This window comes from Thermobia domestica, chromosome 15 (genome assembly GCF_964235325.1).
Source record: "Thermobia domestica chromosome 15, izTheDome1.hap1.1, whole genome shotgun sequence".
NCBI classification, from domain to species: domain Eukaryota; kingdom Metazoa; phylum Arthropoda; class Insecta; order Zygentoma; family Lepismatidae; genus Thermobia; species Thermobia domestica.
In genome coordinates this window covers 47,872,959-47,890,770 of record NC_137468.1, presented here as the reverse complement: position 1 = coordinate 47,890,770, position 17,812 = coordinate 47,872,959, and the positions used below count along the sequence as shown (strand labels likewise).

The following is a 17,812-nucleotide window of genomic DNA, read 5'->3' as shown; positions in this document are numbered from 1 at the left end:
TTCTAATGTTGCTCCAACCAACTACTACCCCTGCAATGTTATCCCAGCAGGAAAAGAACGTTTCTGATGATCAAACCATGAAACTTGAGTTTGGAAATTTCTTGGCATCGCAAAATGCAGACATCTTTCGTCATTGACTAAGCGATGACAAAAGTGTGTGACTGAAGAAAGGTATACTTTCACTAATCAGATAGTATAATTTTCTTTTTTGAAATTTATGTTGTTTCCTTTTCTTATTTAATTATGTACTCATTTATTGGCTTTTGAAAGTGATACACCCCATCCGGACATTTCAATGACGTCAAAGCAATGTATAGAAAAGAGAGAAGAAACCTATTTGAAAATAACAGCTACAACCCTAATAAAAACAAAGAAATTAAAACACTCAAAAATGGTTACACATAAAATATATTGGCATCAATTAGTGTAATACATTTTTAGGAAACAGTTCTCATAGCCAAGATTTCAGTTAATACGCTGTTCTTCTTATACGTATTTTATTCATTTACGGTAATGTTAGTTAACATTTACAAATAATTCATAATGAATATTTACAGATTTATCTTTTATAATAAGACATTGAAACATATTGTTATACATATGTTTTCCTTTTCTTAATAGTTTCTTTTCACATCATGTTTAAAGTATGTGTTTATAATAAACAGTACAATGTATTGCCCATAAAATTATATGGACAGATAGTTCTGTAATCTTTTACCCATTTTTTTGTATGTTGAAGTGCAAGTCTTGTATCGTGTATCGTTTAGGGTCATGGGTAAATAGAATATCGAGTCGTCGTGATGACATATAGTTATTCCTGGATTCATTCACGCAAAGTATATGAACACCTAGTTAGTTTATCAGGCAATGTACATAATTTACAACAGTAATATAGTTTTAAAAGATATGTACAATAAAATTACAATTTATGTTCATTTCAATTCACAGAATAAACTTTAGAGAAACATCACAAAACTTTGTATGATCACACTTCATTATAGTTAATTCTGAAGAGAGAGGACATTTCTCAATTAAAGAAACAACTTACATTATGAATTAATTGAACACAAACAAGGAGAACAGAATGATTAGTAAATAATGAATTTATTTATAAACAAAAACAGAATATTTTTACTTTTATGTATATTTTTCTCATTGAAAGCGTTGAATAAATCTTTCCCCTCCTTTACATTTTGATTACATATCCGCAATACGAGAAATTAGTTTCATATCATGGGCACACACACACACACACACACACACACACACACACACACACACACACACATACATACATACACAGTCATACTATTATAATATATAAAAACTTAATTGATAAATACGTGTGAATTTTATTGGTTTAATCTTATCAAATATTATGTGAATACATAACACATTCTCCTTAAATTATAACTCCAAAGTGAATATCCAATTCAGCATATTGTAAGTTAAGTTCATATTTTTAGTAGATAGAAATCCCTGTATAACATTCCGTAATATGTGTATTTATGACAAGTGTTTTTGTATGTATAATAAAAGGATCATCTTTTTAATTCTGGCGTTGCATTATGTAATGATCATGATATTAATTCTATAATGACAAATTTTACTCCATGACTACATTTCGTGTCTTGTTGGGAAGAAAATAACAAATACGTATTAACAATGAATAATGAATCCTTGAACATGAATAATTGTTTTGCGTTCAAAATATGCTATTGCTAGTGTTTGTGTTTGACTTACCTATTTTTTTATTTTTGCGAACTTAATAACGTGCTACGTTTAATACGCGGATTGTTGAAAGCTTAATAGCGTGCTACGTTTAAAACGTGAATTGTTGAAAACTTAAACGCGTGCTGCGTTAGAAAACCAACCATAAAATACAAATTTATTCAATGACAGTTTATGTGTTTAATTCAAAGACATTTAGTAGGTGTCACGCCTACCAAAAGGAAAACGCAATTTAGAAAGATAGTTATGATTAGAGTTTAGAAAAACTAAAAAAAATACCAGCTTCTGTTTTTGTTGCTTCTATCCAAACACAGAAGCTGATGTAGAACAGGAATTAGAATCAAACTATGAAATTGAACAGTAGTTTTATAAATACTTGTTAAATCTTCTAAAACTTATTCCTGTGTATCTTTTATCTGTAAAAGGTTAGGTATATATATGTGCTTTATAAGTTCATAATGTTTCAGTTTAAAACAAGCAAATAACAAGGTACAAAAAATGTGTCAGCATAATTAACATCTTTATTGCAAAATCTTCAGAAGCGATTGTGTTATGTTTTACGTTCGTTATCATACTATATTGACTCAATTTAATTATTCGAAGTAGCAGCCATGATGTAGTTATTTTTTGTTATGGAATGACAATAATTATTGGTGGAAAAATCAATCAATATATCTTATTATGTTGAATGATTATGTTGAATAATTTCAAGAATTCATTACAATTAATCCAGTTTCTTTCATTATGATGTTATCAATCTATAATAATTAAAGACATATAATAACTAATCTAAAATTTTCATCAATTATTAATGTTTATTTCTAAATATTTTGCCTTTAATGCTTATAGAATTGTACAAATTTGCTTTAAATAAGTAGTTTTCTTCCCACTTTTGATCATTTAAGTTGACAGTATCAAAATCGTTGTTTATCGAGTTACTATTGAGCACACATAATTTTCCATTAAGCAAATCACTTAAATATTATATATCCCTAGAGGCTCTTTAATTATGTTAATTTGTTTACCATTTGAGACAACACTTTGAAATATATTTATTAATAACAGAAACTTGAAGAATATAATTTGTGGAGTGTATATACTTTTTCCTGTAAGTTTGGTAGTCTCATCAGCTCTTTCGTACTGCATTGTGATTTTCCGTTACTTTTATTTGATACATAATTGTATGCAAGATGTTTTAAGAGAGACGTACTGTAGAAATAAGTTAACACAAATAACAAATATCGTATTTTTAAAAAGTGTTGAAATACCTCCGCAATCTCTCCTTTCAACCCATTGACTTATATGCGAAAGTATTTTTTTTTGTTTTCTATAAAGTTAGCAGGCCATTTAACAGTTTTATTTTACTAGTTTTATCTTTCCATAATTTCCATTTAAATGGTGTCATTACTATTTTGAATTACGCATTTCTTTTATGTTCCCAAACTCAACAGCGTGCAAATGAGAATATGAGAAATACAATATTTCTGACATTGTAGAAATATCAGCTAAGAATTATACACTGTTAGGCATTCATAATTTCGATTGAACATAAATATTATTATAATTTATTACAAGAAGAAAAGTACATTGAATTAAAATTTATCTACATTGGATCTCCAGTGTATGATATACAAATTCAATCAACTTTTATGGTTATGTAAGGTACACCAATGAAATAGAATAATGCTCAGAAATAATAACAAGACAGAATAATAAAACATAAAAAAGGACATAATGTATTATGTATCATATTTAACATTCATCCTCTTTAAACTAACTCTCAAACTTTTACCAATTATCTCACAGAAAGTTGCATAACAAGAATCTAGGACATTGTATTAAGAACTAGGAGAAAACGCAAAAATAATAATATTTTTGACCAAGAAACTGACACATTTTGGTTTACAATTCAACGCTTTAAAATTACCCTTTTCAATTACGAAATTTGTTCTTTTAGAAGAGTCCATATTATTTTAATAAGCAGACTTCTGACTAAAAAAAAAGTTTCTCAATTTTTGATAAATTCTGCTTTATTCTTCGCATAAAATTAATTCACGTTAAGAGAAACTTGAGAAAACAAAATATAATTTTGGCAAACTGCTATAAACATTTAACTTTGAATGATTTTACAAACAATGACATACAAATGAACTAGTAGAATGGAATTCCAATTATTCGAACTAATGAGTCCTGGACTCAATCTTTATATGCAGAAATCTTAATATTATAGACAATCATCAAAATAGATTAGATTATGAATTAAACAAATGATTCAATTAATTAAATGATTCAATTAATCAATTAATTAAATGACTCTCTTAAACCGCTTTTGTTTAATAAAAAGTTACGTCTAATGTATGTGAGAAATAAGATCACTTTTAGTACAAACATTTTTTAAAAAAAAAAAAAGGTACGGAATTTCTTAGAACGTGTAAAGTACAATATCTCTGACATTGTAGAAATGCTAATAAAGAATTACACAAAGATAGTATCTGATAATCCCGATTGAACATAAATATTAACGTGGATTAAGTAGGAAGTTCGCAATTATCCTTTTAAGAACGAACACATACAATTCAAATTTCAGTTAAGTTTTTTGTCATTGTTGAAAATGTATTACTTTAGAGTTCTTGTTATCCAGATTCCAAATATCCGGATAGATATTAAGTGTGGACAATTAGAGCTAGAAAACTTGGAAGATTTGTATTTTACGAGTTTTCTCGTCACGGTACTCTGCAATAAAGTTATTATATATTAAGAATTGCACTTTTCATTGTGGTTTGTTTTCAATATTTAAGTGTTATGTTCACTACAACATTACTTTTATATTTACTGTTATAACGTTTGCACCATAAGGACAAAGTCAAAAATAAAGTATTTCAATTTATTACACAAATGACATTTGACTTGTTCCTGTCTTCACACCCCCTCCGCCCCGCAGGAGAATATTTTGGCTGTATCACTTTAGAAAACGTATATATATCACTCACATACAAACATTCGTAATTTCTGATCAAATAAATCACATCTATATACATACGTAGATATGCTACATACATCTTTATTATGAACTTCATATTAGTTCATAATTACCATAGCTTTATATCTTGTATTGTTCCTCTTAAAATTTCTTCCTTAATATAGAAGAGATATTACAACAAACAATAAATTAATAAAATGTACATCCTGTTTTTTTTAAAGAAAAAAGAATACTAGCTCGCACTGAGGAGGGGAAGTTAGCACTACCTTAATAAACAACAGTACAGTTATTATATAGAGTGTCTGAAAATGGATGGAGAATTGTTCAGAAGTACACTGTTATTAACAAGTAAATTATTTATCAGTGGTTTTTAATTCAGACAAGTCTTTTAAGTCAAACTATTTCTATAATTGTGAATATTTCCTGCCCGACATAAATCAAGACCATTTCACGTTACATGTTAAATTTCGGTATAAAATCATAACTTTTAAAGTTTAACATGGACAGATGAGGATTTTTATCAGCCAAGTATTGACTAGTTTTTATTTTATGATTCACTAATACAGACAATATCACTTCCCACATGCATTAAGTATCAAAATACATTACAGAAGATTGCGTTTCTGTGAAGTAGATAAAATGAAGACAACTACTTTGAACATTCAGTTCCAGCATGTTAAAGTTCTATCGCATTACGCTACAGTAAGACAGAAATAGAAACATTCCCTCTCAGGAAGATAGTTAATGGAAGACCTCACTCATTGGTTTGTTAAGGAGTCCGGATCTAATTGCGTTAGGAATTGTCTGATCATCAAAATTATGACAAATAAGATAATGGAGAATCACGAAAGTCGCTTCCAGTATACGTGTTATTTAAGTTGCGTTTGGTTTGTGCCATTCTGTTAAACAGATATACATGAAAATTTATTGATTGGTTTCAGAAATCTTTTTGCTAAAACAGGGATGCAAATAAGCAACAAAAGTTTACTCGCCTATGGAAAAGCTACTAGCCCAGATCCCATAATAGAAATAATTTACGTACCTTCTGTATGATAGTAAATACTCGCCCGCACCGATGAACCACTCGGCCGGGCGAGTTGTAATTTGCATCCCTCTGCTAAAATATAGTGTGTTTCACTGGTGTCCTGCTTTTTCAGTTGGTATACGTTGACCCAATCCTTGAGGTAGCAACATAAACAATAATCCACTGAAGACTGCTCTGGTGACCTAAGTGGTCACAAATCTTTACATGATGGTAGCAACAAAGAACAATGATCGATCTGAGAGAGAATGTAACATCAATGTGTATTTAAATCGTCATCATTTCCATATATATATACACAATTTCTATGCCAATTGAGGACACACAGTTGTAACTAATCAAAAAGTTGGACATCACATTGAAACACCTTGTTAAACAAAACAAATATGTACCATTGATGTATGGCATACGTATTATTTAATACAATTCTCGTACCATTCATTTCCACACGCCCTATGTGGTAAAAGCACAAATGTTTGTTAGACTGCGTTTTCCTTGGTTATGAACGGAGAGGCGCTCTCATGACTAGACCTATTGGTCAAATGGACCACAGTTGTTGACACGCCTGAACCGTTAGAAGCCCTTGATCCACTGGCAGCGTACCCATTGTTGACAGGTCCTATGTAAGTGGTCATTGTTGCTTCACTGGCCGACGATGCTCTTTTCCGGTAATTGCTAGCTGACTGATGATACAAGCTGCAAAGATGGCAAACAAAACAATATGTATTTTACTTGTAAAACGTAAAGAGAAATGACAAAAATAAACTAATTTATTACATCTATAAACAAAAGTATGTCTTAAGTTCTGTTAAGATTCACTACCAGAAAGTTAATATTGATCATTGAATAAACTCCTATATTAGTTAAATTATTCATAAACACCAAGAGTCCGGTTCTAATTAAATAATCTCTTCATAATTTAACTTGACAAACAATCACTCATCTATTATCCATCCATCCACACTATTATCAAGATCCAATTATTAAAATATAATAATAGTAAATATAAATAATATTATATCATTGTTATTCTCAGTGGCATATTTAGGGGGGCTCAAGGCCCCCCCCCCGCGAAATAAATTTGTTAATCCAAAACTTCATTAAAATTTGTCGGCATCCAAAAGGAAAAATATAGGGCTTATTCACGTGTTGTGCATAGCCCCCCCGAAACAAAATCCTAAATACGCCACTGGTTATTGTTAAATGGATCCTGACCAGAAAAGCACGCAGAATATTTTTGCAATTGGGTGAAGAGGAAGAGCGATACACAAGCGAATATAAACGCTTTAACACACATTATACTATATGCAAAACAATTATTATTGATACTCATTGCATAATTTTAATAACTACAGTAGTATAAATATATTAAATACACTGTAGTGGGTGAGTTTTGACTTGTATTTCCAAGAACTGAACCCCTTCCGAAAATCAAGGGAGGTAATTGCCCTCCCTTGTAACCCGCTGCTGGCGTTCATGATCTTGACATAAAGACATTCATTACTTAGTTTGGTACGGTACGTTGATAGAAGTTCAATGTCCTATGTTACCGATGATGCTATATGAGATTACGATTAATGTTTAAAACAAGATCCAGGGGGGGGGGAACAGACACGGTGGCTCAGTGAGAGAACGCTCATCTCTGACTCTGATGAGTAGGATCCTTGGATCAATCTCCAGTGAAATAAGTTTGTGGTGTATAACATTGTGTCTGTGCGGTTTCTCAGGGTTCTGCCGTTTCCCCCCACATTATCATTCTGCCGATTCTTTCACCATCATTTACTTGCCTTAATCATTCACACACACCCCCCTTAGCGTAAAGGGAATAATCGTGGGACATTAAACTGAAATATTTCATTTCATTTCAAAGTGGGATCCGTACCACTACCTACTGTATACCTGGATATATCAGAGATTTGTACTTCTATCATACGCCGAACTCTCCATCAAGGTTATACTGTACAAAATAATTGTTTAAGACCTGATGATGTCAACTTAATTAATGAAAACAAAATTGAACATTTGAATCCATAATTATGTGAAACCCTGTGGTGCTATGAAGTTTGTTTGTGGATCCAGTGTTTATCTTATTAGGTCTGTCCATATGTTTTACTCAAAACTATTCAGTTTGCAGGATATAGGGAAATTTCTTAACATAATAAATACTTCTTAAAAAGGAAATATTTACCGACTTTACTGTACCCGTTGAGGTGTATCATGGTCTAATTCTCGAAAATTGTAACCAAAGTCTGATGAACTTCATGTTAACTCACCGAAGAAGAACATTATTTTAAACAAAAGAAGAGTGATTAAAGTGGACGCATCTATATTCAATTATTAACGAACATATCTACCGAATTAAGGACATTCTTTGAAGTTGGTTAGAAACATCAAGGTTGGCCGTAGGTTATCAGGATGTAAAGTATCATGTTCAGCTCAAACGGAACGTTACAGAACTTACATTTTGATTATAGATTTAATTACACAGTGTATTAGCTCTAACTTGGAAATTATTTAGACGAAGTGGTGGTAGCTGAAAAAAAAAAGAAAGAAAAGAAAATCCATCTTCGACAATGGACGGATCAGAATTCAAGTTATATTTCACCCTAGGACGGTAGGAAGTTCATTTATGGTCCTCTTTCTGGATCCAGTTCTTGGCGACAGTGAATTTATAAAAAATGTAAGATCTTATTTCTGTTGAGAAAATTACTTTTGCCAAGATACTTTCTTTATACGGTACCACATACATAGCCCAGAAAACGTACGAAAAAAAGACTCTTTACCTTAAACAAAATGCAATAGAAATGAATCATGCACCAAAATGATGCTGAACACATTCTAAGCAAACCTGAAAAATCCTCAAGAATATTCAGTCTGGAAGGTCGTTAAATCCAATATGGCCGCCGTATGTGCACATTTATGGCAGATACAATAACAAACGGAGTAATTATGTGATTTTGTAACAAAATTACAGGCTCGACGTTCATGAAAGTTGTTCACCATTAAGTGTCCTTTCGAATGAGACATTGACCATGCTTCTAATATACTTTATTTATTATCTACATATAATAGACACTTTAATCTTCTTGTAAAGATGAATATATCTCTATGGTTATTGTTTTCAATGGGTGAATGGTTGAATACTGAACTGTAACTGATGATTTTAATTTTACAATGCAAGTTTTTAATGTTTGTTCTCTTGTTGTTGCGTCTTACAGATAGGGGTAAAACGTTGAATAGAATACTGCTCATTCGTTATGGAGAGTTGCATTATATGACAGAAGGTGTTCACAGAAGATGAAAGACCTACTTGATTATCTCAGAACGGATGGCAAGGAATTCAGAAAACTATTGGAGTTTTTTGGGGAAATAATCATTATAACTGAAACAAGTGGAACAGTAGCTGTTATTGCTTTCAGAGAAACTTTTATGAGGAGAATATCAGAAAAAAATAGTGTGGAGGAGTAGTCAGATTAGTGAGAACTGCTGACAAGTTAATAAAAAGTGCATTAAAATCCATGAAAATTTCAAAGAGTACTATCCTTCTGATAACGGGTACAATCTTAAAGGTTATACGTCATTTTTGCCTTCGCTATTAAGAATATTTCTGAAAGAGATCGCTACAGGTGCACACACTGAAACCAAAATCGCTTCCTTGGGTCAGTGTACAATGCAGTTAGACCGACCAAGAGATCAATTACAATTTGGTTTGGGGGTGCAGATGCACCACCACTTTGATTCCCGCTTTCCATGGGACAACCTGTACCGTCACGGGTATTGCATTTCATATTCTGAGGTGCAATATCTTTTCTGATGTTCTCCTCATAAAAGTATTGAAGGATTCTAACAAATGCGTCTTTGTAGTAATAACATGTGCTTTACCATTTATTTCAGCTATAGTGATTCTTTACGCAAATAACTCCAATAGTTTAGCTTCCATGTGTCTATAGAGTCCGCTTGCTCTTCTGAATAGCAAAGCTTCTGCTCCATAATCTTTACTAAATTACATATGGTAACCTGCTCTCCATCGCTCATCGTTCATATTCAATTACTCGCAAGAAAGCATCTCTCTTTCAGTCTGTATGGGCCAGCCTTATTTCTTTGGTACGTATTCACCTGATGACATGCGCTTCCTCATCGTTCCTGGAATCAGCCTTTCCTGTTCCAAAATTTGCACTCCAAGTAATATTGTACACTGCGTCTTTCGCAAACAAATCTCTGGCATATTCAATACGACTTCTTACGGTCATGGCCCAACCACCATTGTGTTCTTCACATAATTTCAATATTGATATTGAAAATTATTAACTTTTACTAGAATTACACAGATATCCTTCCACTTACCTTCATATCTACCAGGTTCACCATGAAACAAGCAGTTAAGAGCAAAATGAAATGAACGCACAATACTTGCAGATGTCTCTTCATGGGACGGTATTCTTGATTTCGTATCCTTTTTGATTTGACTGGGATTCGCATACATTCTTTGGCATTCTTAATGTACTCTTTCTCCAGATTTGGCTGTCAGTACAGCTATACGTAATTCAATCGCTTTCTGAATTCCTTGCCATCCGTTCTGAGATGATCATGTGGGTCTTTCATCTTCTGCAAACACCTTCTGACATATAATGCAACTCTCCATAACGAGTGAGCAGTATTCTATTCAATGTTTTCTTCTAGCTATAAGACACCCCAAAAGAACGAACATTAAAAACTTGCATTGTAAAATTAAAATCATCAGCTACGGGTCAATATTCAACCATTCAGCCGTTTGAAAACAATAAGAACAGAGTTACATTCATTCTTATAAGAAGATTAAGTGGCCTACTACAAGGTATGTGTAGATAATGAATAAAGTATGTTAGAGGCATGTTCAATATCTCATTCGAAAGGACACATAATGGTGAACAACTTTCATAAGGGGTGTTGAGCTTGTCATTTTGTTACAAAGTCACATAATTACTCCGAATGTTATTATACCTGCCGTAAATGAGCACCAACGGCAGCCATATTGGATTTAACGACCTTCCAGACTGAATATTCTTAAGGACTTTTTTAGGTTTACTTAGAATGTGCTCAGCATCATTTTAGTGCATGTTTTCATTTCTATTGCAATTTGTTGAAGGTCAATCGTCGTCTTGACTGGACTAATACCTATATATTTTAGTATTGATAAGTAATTCTCAATTGTATCCACCACTAGAGAGCTGTGAAACAATAATGCAAACAGTAAAAGATAAGTAACGACTTGCGACACATGTCTTAATCATCATATAGAGTGAGCAATAAGTCATCATTTGTACCAGGCGCGCATCCAAAAATATTTGTTGGGAGAGGTCCAAGGTCGGGGTCCAATAGTACGAACCACTACATATATATAGTATTGAACGGGTATTATTCTGCAACCGAACAGACGAAAAGCAATTGTAAAATACTCCCTCCTAAATTTGCAGGAAAAAATGATAGAACTAGGTTGTTTCTATAAAAGAAAGAGTATAGATGAAGTGTAAGATCAAATTTTCATGCAAATTAAACAAGTATATTTTTTATTGAGAATGTGTACAAATGTATGTTGAGTTAGGACGTTTTGCGGGGTTCGGACCCAGTGCACCCTCGTAGTTGCGCCTCTGGTTCGTTCAACTAGATATTATTATATTTGAACATTTTTTTCCCGCTATGAAACGTATATATGTTTGTGTTTTGTCTTTCTGACCTTTTTTTTTAACGCTCCATTCTAACACCAAGGCTATACGCGACATAGCTCTCATAGCTGGGTTCAGGGGCGGATCCAGGGGGCGATCGGGGCAATCGCCCATCAGAACAGGAAACTCTTATTTTATGTATAAATAAAACTCATCCCAGAGTTTGGAGCTCTTAAAAGTAGATCTAAGTAGCAGTATTACAAACCACCCACCCAGAAGACCGTCCTGGACCCGCCCCTGTCTGAGCTTGTGGTTTGGACACATGTCTTTAGCATACGTGGTAACGGGATCGATTTCCAGTAGGATAGCATTGATCGCATTACCATGGTCCATATCCTACTTTGAAATGTAAGTCTCATAACCTCTCTGCTAACAAAGGATATGATTTTCTATACAAATCAGCCAATGAAACTGTATGGGACGTGATATTAGAGTTTAACGTGATTACTAAATTAAATAATGTTCCACCAGGTATTGAACTCCTGCACAAAAGATGTGAATGTGAATAGTACTTAGTTAGTGAAGTATTAGTCCTAGTAATAATCCAAGCGTTTCTCCAAGTGATTTATAATGCTGAGTTAACATTGAGAATCTTAAGTCCCTAAAGGAAATGGAACAATATACCAACATCAACGGAATGAAAAACGGAGCTCAATGTTTTAACTGTCAAATCAATAGTTATCGGAAAACATACAGTTCAAAAGACTTGATCCATGAACGCCAGCTTATACTGTAATATACTGCAGGCTAGGAGAAGAGAGGAAACCACATTCAGAGACTAGAAAAATTAAAACTTAGTATACAAATACAATAATAACAATAAGAACATACGTTTATCTTCTTATCTGAGGGCATCCGTTCCATTCTGTGCGTCATACATTTTGTTCCATGTGCTTAAAGCAATTAATATCTAAGCTAAAAAACATTTGAGCTTGGTAACCAAATATGATTAAAGAAAATATTCTCTTAGTTAAAAGCCAAGATTCCATTGAGATATACTGGGGTCGCGGTGACTCAGTGGTAGAGCGTTCACCTCTGGTGCTCGGGGTCCCGTGTTAGAGGCCAGTCCCCGCCAAGTGGACTTTGTGGTGGACAAACACTGTGTGCGTGGATTTCATCGGGAAATTTTCCCGTTTCCTCCCAGTTTTTCATTCCACAATTTCATTCATTACTCATCATCACCGTCTCCTTTAGCCTAACCGATATATATGCGTGGGACGTAAAACTCAAAGATTTCATTTCATTTTCATTTTCAATTGAGATATGTTGTGATCAGCTACACTTTTCCTGTGAAACATGAAGTTGAAGAAAAAGGGAACAAAACCGTGCAGGATGTTTCTACCGCAAAAATTGAGATAATAATCCCACAATTGGTATGTAACCGATCAAAATCACGACATACTGTATAATCCACGGACCTTGTATATTTATGTGAGATGTAAAAGATACGTTACGTGGCGGCACTCATGCCGAGTGCTAACATCATAATTCAAGGCCATGAAACTGGCTGAGAGCTTCTCCCCAGCCTCATCTCTCATGTCAGTGATAACTTCAAGAGATGCTAGTGAAGTAAATTCTCCCTCCCTGTAGATACGAAAGTATTCGAAGAATGTCTCTGTGCTCAAGCTGAGTTACCAAAATTTTCGCAGTAATCACAATTAGATAAAGGGCTGTGCCTCCAACGTTCCCCGACCTGAAGGATTTATTTCTGTGGGTTTTATTGAAGAATATGATGTATGTTCACAAACAGTGTACGTTATAACAGTTGAAGGACAATATTACGGCTCAAATCGGAAACATCAACGACGAACCCCATGAACTGCGGAGAATTTCCAACGGCTCATGGTAACATACTTTGAAGAAAATAGCTCAAACTTACTCTGATTTTAAAAATGTAACATAGACAAAGTTTTAAATGTTGTGTAACAATACGGTATATTTTATTTTATAACTCGTTTTATCGAACCGATTTTCAGTTTCGTGCATGGGACAGTTACAACATAGTTGCAGAGTATCATTTGATCATCATTGGGCCTGTAGCCAACCCAAAAATGTAGGGGGGGACGGCTGAAGTTAGGGGGGTCCGAACCAACCATATACAGTTCATTACCATATTACAGTTCATTTGAAAGCCTACCGAGAAAATTTTAGGGGGGCAGCACAAATTTAGGGGGGCCCGGCCCCCTAGACCCCCCTGGATGTGGGCCTGCTGGGCTAGATGAACAGAGAATAGACTATCATAAATAGTCTGACCATATTCTTCTACAGCGACGCAACTAGGTTAGTTGTCCCAAGGGGCAAGAACTTGCTTTAGCCCTCACTGACCAAATAAACCAAACCGATCCCCGCCCACACCTGATATAGCCATCAGACACTAATTCTCCTATTCAATTTTCTCTTCAACAGGGAAAGTTTGATTTCAAAATTGCAGTACATAATTTAGTTTTTAATACAAGATAAAACACCAAACTAATTAGTATTTGATTACCAGAAAAACCTGAGAGTAGCATGCTTGACATATTCTTATAGTTTTATAATAACTGCAAATCACAATGTTTGTGGAATTATATCGGGATATTCATATGTGTAGAATGAATCAAGTCTGTTGCTTTAGAATAACTAACTAACTAACTAACTCTATGGCCTATGGAACCCGCAGGTTCAGTGCCGCGTTCACAAAAGCTCTCCACTGACTTCTATCCTTAGCTAATTGCATCCAGTTTCTACTTTGTATTCCTATCTCTGAGAGATCCATCTTAATATTATCCTCACATCTGCGATTAGGTCTTCCTAATGGTCGTTTTCCTATGGGTCTTCCAGTCAAGACTTTGAAAGCGTTTCTACTTTCTTCCATTCTAGCTACATGAGCTGCCCACCTAAGCCTCCTAGACTTGACGACCCTAACAATGTTGGGTAAACCGTATAAACTATGTAGTTCCTCGTTATGAAGTTTCCGCCATTCCCCATTCTCGTTCCTCTTGGGTCCGAATATTCTTCTCAGGATCTTGTTCCCAAATACTTTAAGTCTATGTTCTTCCCTAAGAGTGAGTGACCATGTTTCGCAACCATACAGAACAACAGGCATGATTATCGTTTTATATATTTTAAGCTTCAAATTCCTCGACAGAATTCGCGACAACAAGAGATTTTGAACCGAATAGTAACACGAATTCCCTGCTTTTAGTCGACATTTAATTTCTTCGTGAATATGATTTTCATCTGTTAATATTGATCCTAAATATTTGAAAGTATCCACTTTATCAAAAGTATTATTTAATATTTTAACGTCCCCACAATTTGCCGCATTACGGTCCCGACACACTTCCATGTATTTAGTTTTCTCTGCATTTACTTCTAAACCCATGTCCCTGCAAGCATTTAATAAGATCTCTGCATTTATATCTACTGTTCTCCTATCATCCCCTATTAAATTTACATCATCAGCATATGCCATCACCTGGTGAATACCGTTCAACTGTAGGCCCTGGTTGCTATCTTTGATTTTCCTTATAGCGTATTCCAGGACAAAGTTAAATAATAATGGCGACAACGCATCTCCTTGTTTCAGGCCATTTTCGACGTGAAAGCTCGTGGACAAAAATTTTCCTACCCGGACTTTACTTTGGAATTCACTTAAGCATATCTTAATTAATCCAATTAGCTATCTCGGTATTGCAAGTTCTGTAAGAACGTTGTACAATGTTTCTCTCCTAACCGAGTCGTAAGCCTTTCTAAAATCAATAAATAGTTGATGTACCGGGATATTGTATTCCCACTTTTTTTTCGAGTATTTGGCGAATGGTAAATATTTGGTCGATAGTTGATCGATTTCGTCTAAATCCGCACTGATAATCTCCAATAATTTCATCTGCGTATGGGGTCAGTCTTGCTTTAGAATAGAATATTTAATTATGACAAACAGTCAAGCTGTTGTCTTGAGAATTATACTCGGGCATTTTGTAAATCTTTTAATCCGATGTAGGTTAAATGAAAACACAAAACGCTGGAACGAAGATTTAACTTTGCAAACTCTTTTGGCTGCAAAGGTTTTTACAATGTCCTCAAAAGATAGCTTTGAAACTAACTTGTGCTCTTTCTATGGATATGATCCTTAGGTTAATGAATCGTTGATGTCTTGTTAAGTTTCTGAGGTATTTTTTAAAATGATCTTTAGTTTGCTAAAATTCCTTTCCTTGCCTTATAGTCGACATAAATATTTGCCCATTTTTGCGACCCCCAATCCGGCGCCCGGACACAAGTTACGTTTACTCCGTTTGCTTTCTTGAACTGTCGTCACTCCGAATGCATTAAAGATATCGAGAGTTTAGAAAATTGGATTCTTGCAGAGATAAAACATATTGCGGCAAGCTAAGAATGCCTCTTCGTCCTCTCTTTCTATCCCTCAAAAACAGTCTTATCTATTTTTTCTTTTTTCCTTTTTCCCCGCCGTCCCTCACTTCACTTACATCCAATTCAGAACATAACTTTTCAAATCTAACACCACCTGTCACTTCCACGCATTTGTTGTGTTTTCTCACAACGTCCAAGCGTCTAATACAATGTTTCATTTCTCCTCAAGACGTAGAAGAAAGGATGGGAAGAAAATGCTCTTTCTTCATGTCACCTATTCATTTCTCCCCGAATCATAACAACGAGAAGAAATCTTATACAATTTTCTTCCTCTGTTCCTCGAAAAAGAGAGTGTACCATATTTTCTCAAGATGTAATATAAATAAAAACGTTCCACACACATATATAGTTAAGTACAATACAGTACATTTATATCTATTAAAGTGTATAGTTTTTTTTAATGGTACTGTGCAATCAATAGCTTGAAGTACCTCCAATTTTCTACTACTTATATTTTTCCTTCAAAAGAATACACTTTGTGCTCCGGATAAGTAAAAGATTGACTTATTGCTTCAACTATTTTTTATCTGCATGTAGAATAGAATATCATTAAAATCCATAAGTTTATATAATATTTAAACTACATTTATTTTCGGAATATTTTGTATAATGACTTCCCCATGCCGTAAGCGTCGATGGGCAACTTGCGACATCTCGCCAAAAATTGGCGGCCCCGTTCCGCGGTGGCCTCACTTCCGTGTTGAAAATTATACCACCAGCGATCGAAAAGCAACGAAACGCCAATGAATAACAAAATTACTCCCCCAAAATATGTTATATCGCTTATATGCGTAATTTGTTTACATTATGGTGAATAAAATCACCTAAAAAATAAAAAAAGGAAGTATCCTAAAGTGGGCGCGAACCATTCTCCTCTTGATTACTAGGTGCGTGCTCTTCTGACTTGGCCATGGAGGCCATGAAGGAAACATCGCTTGTAGAGGGATAAGTCTTTGAAGTATTTTAATTTAGCTAATCAGGGTGCTCCTGTAACCAGTGTTTCTTCCAGACATGATTTTGGAGGGCACTGAGAGCCCTCCCGGTGCTCTGAGAGTGCCCCCCGGAGGAAACCGAATAATACGTCTACACAGAGAAAAATCCGTTCTCCGGACAGCGGTAAATTGTACAAATATACGGCATCGTCTTGCTTACTATAGAAATCAGTACTGAGCATGCGTTATCCTTATGCTACATAGACACTGCCCTTAGGTGTTACATCATGCCGTTGCAGGATGCCTGACATCCAGAAGTTGCCTTAGGCATAGGCGAAGTAGGCAACCGCCTAGGGGCCTGCGCTTTAAGGGGCCCCGCATCGGGATTTGTAATAAAAAAAATACCCTTATTCTTTATCTTAAAGAAAGATGTGTTAAAGCTCTCTTTAAGATTTCTCAGAATCTGATTTGCCGAACGTGCTGATATTGAAATTGCTTCGTACCTTGCGGTGCTCACAGCTGGAATTTAATACTTGGAGATGCTGCAGCTTGTTGCATTGGAGCCAAATATTCCTTGGTATTTAGAGAGACTTTTTACTTTGTTCTCTGGTTCAAGCGCCAGATGGGAAGTTCTGAAAGCCAATTTCGAATTAACTCTGAAACCTTTGTGTGAAACTAGGTGAGAATGCAGAGTGCAAAGAGTGAAAGCAGTGAGATACCAGCTGAAAGAAGTTTGTGAGGCTTTAGTAAGTTTAAGTGATAACTCAAGTGACTGTTTTGTGGCAAGTGAATGTCAGTCTCTCATCAAGGAAATAAGGTCTTATAAATTCATTGTTTCTCTTATTATTTGGTATGACATTTTGATACAGATTAACATTATCAGTAAAGTTTAGCAAAGAGTAGATTGCCAGATACAGTATGTGATCAAAAGTATCCGGACACCTGGCTGAAAATGACTTACAAGTTCGTGACGCCCTCCATCAATACTGCTGGAATTCAATATGGTGTTGGCCCA

General features: G+C 34.6%; 1 protein-coding gene across 2 annotated transcripts in view; it reads right to left on the bottom strand.

Annotated features, from left to right (window-relative positions):
- Window positions 1-564: 564 nt before the first annotated feature.
- The window catches only part of LOC145671020 (diuretic hormone receptor-like), a 1,407,723-nt gene continuing 1,390,475 nt past the window's right edge, over window positions 565-17,812 (bottom strand). For both annotated transcript variants that reach the window (XM_081739675.1, XM_081739676.1), the window contains exon 13: window positions 565-6,449. In XM_081739675.1, the coding sequence (XP_081595801.1) occupies window positions 6,233-6,449 (217 nt within the window). In that variant the 3' untranslated portion in view covers window positions 565-6,232. The remainder of the gene's footprint in view (window positions 6,450-17,812) is intronic.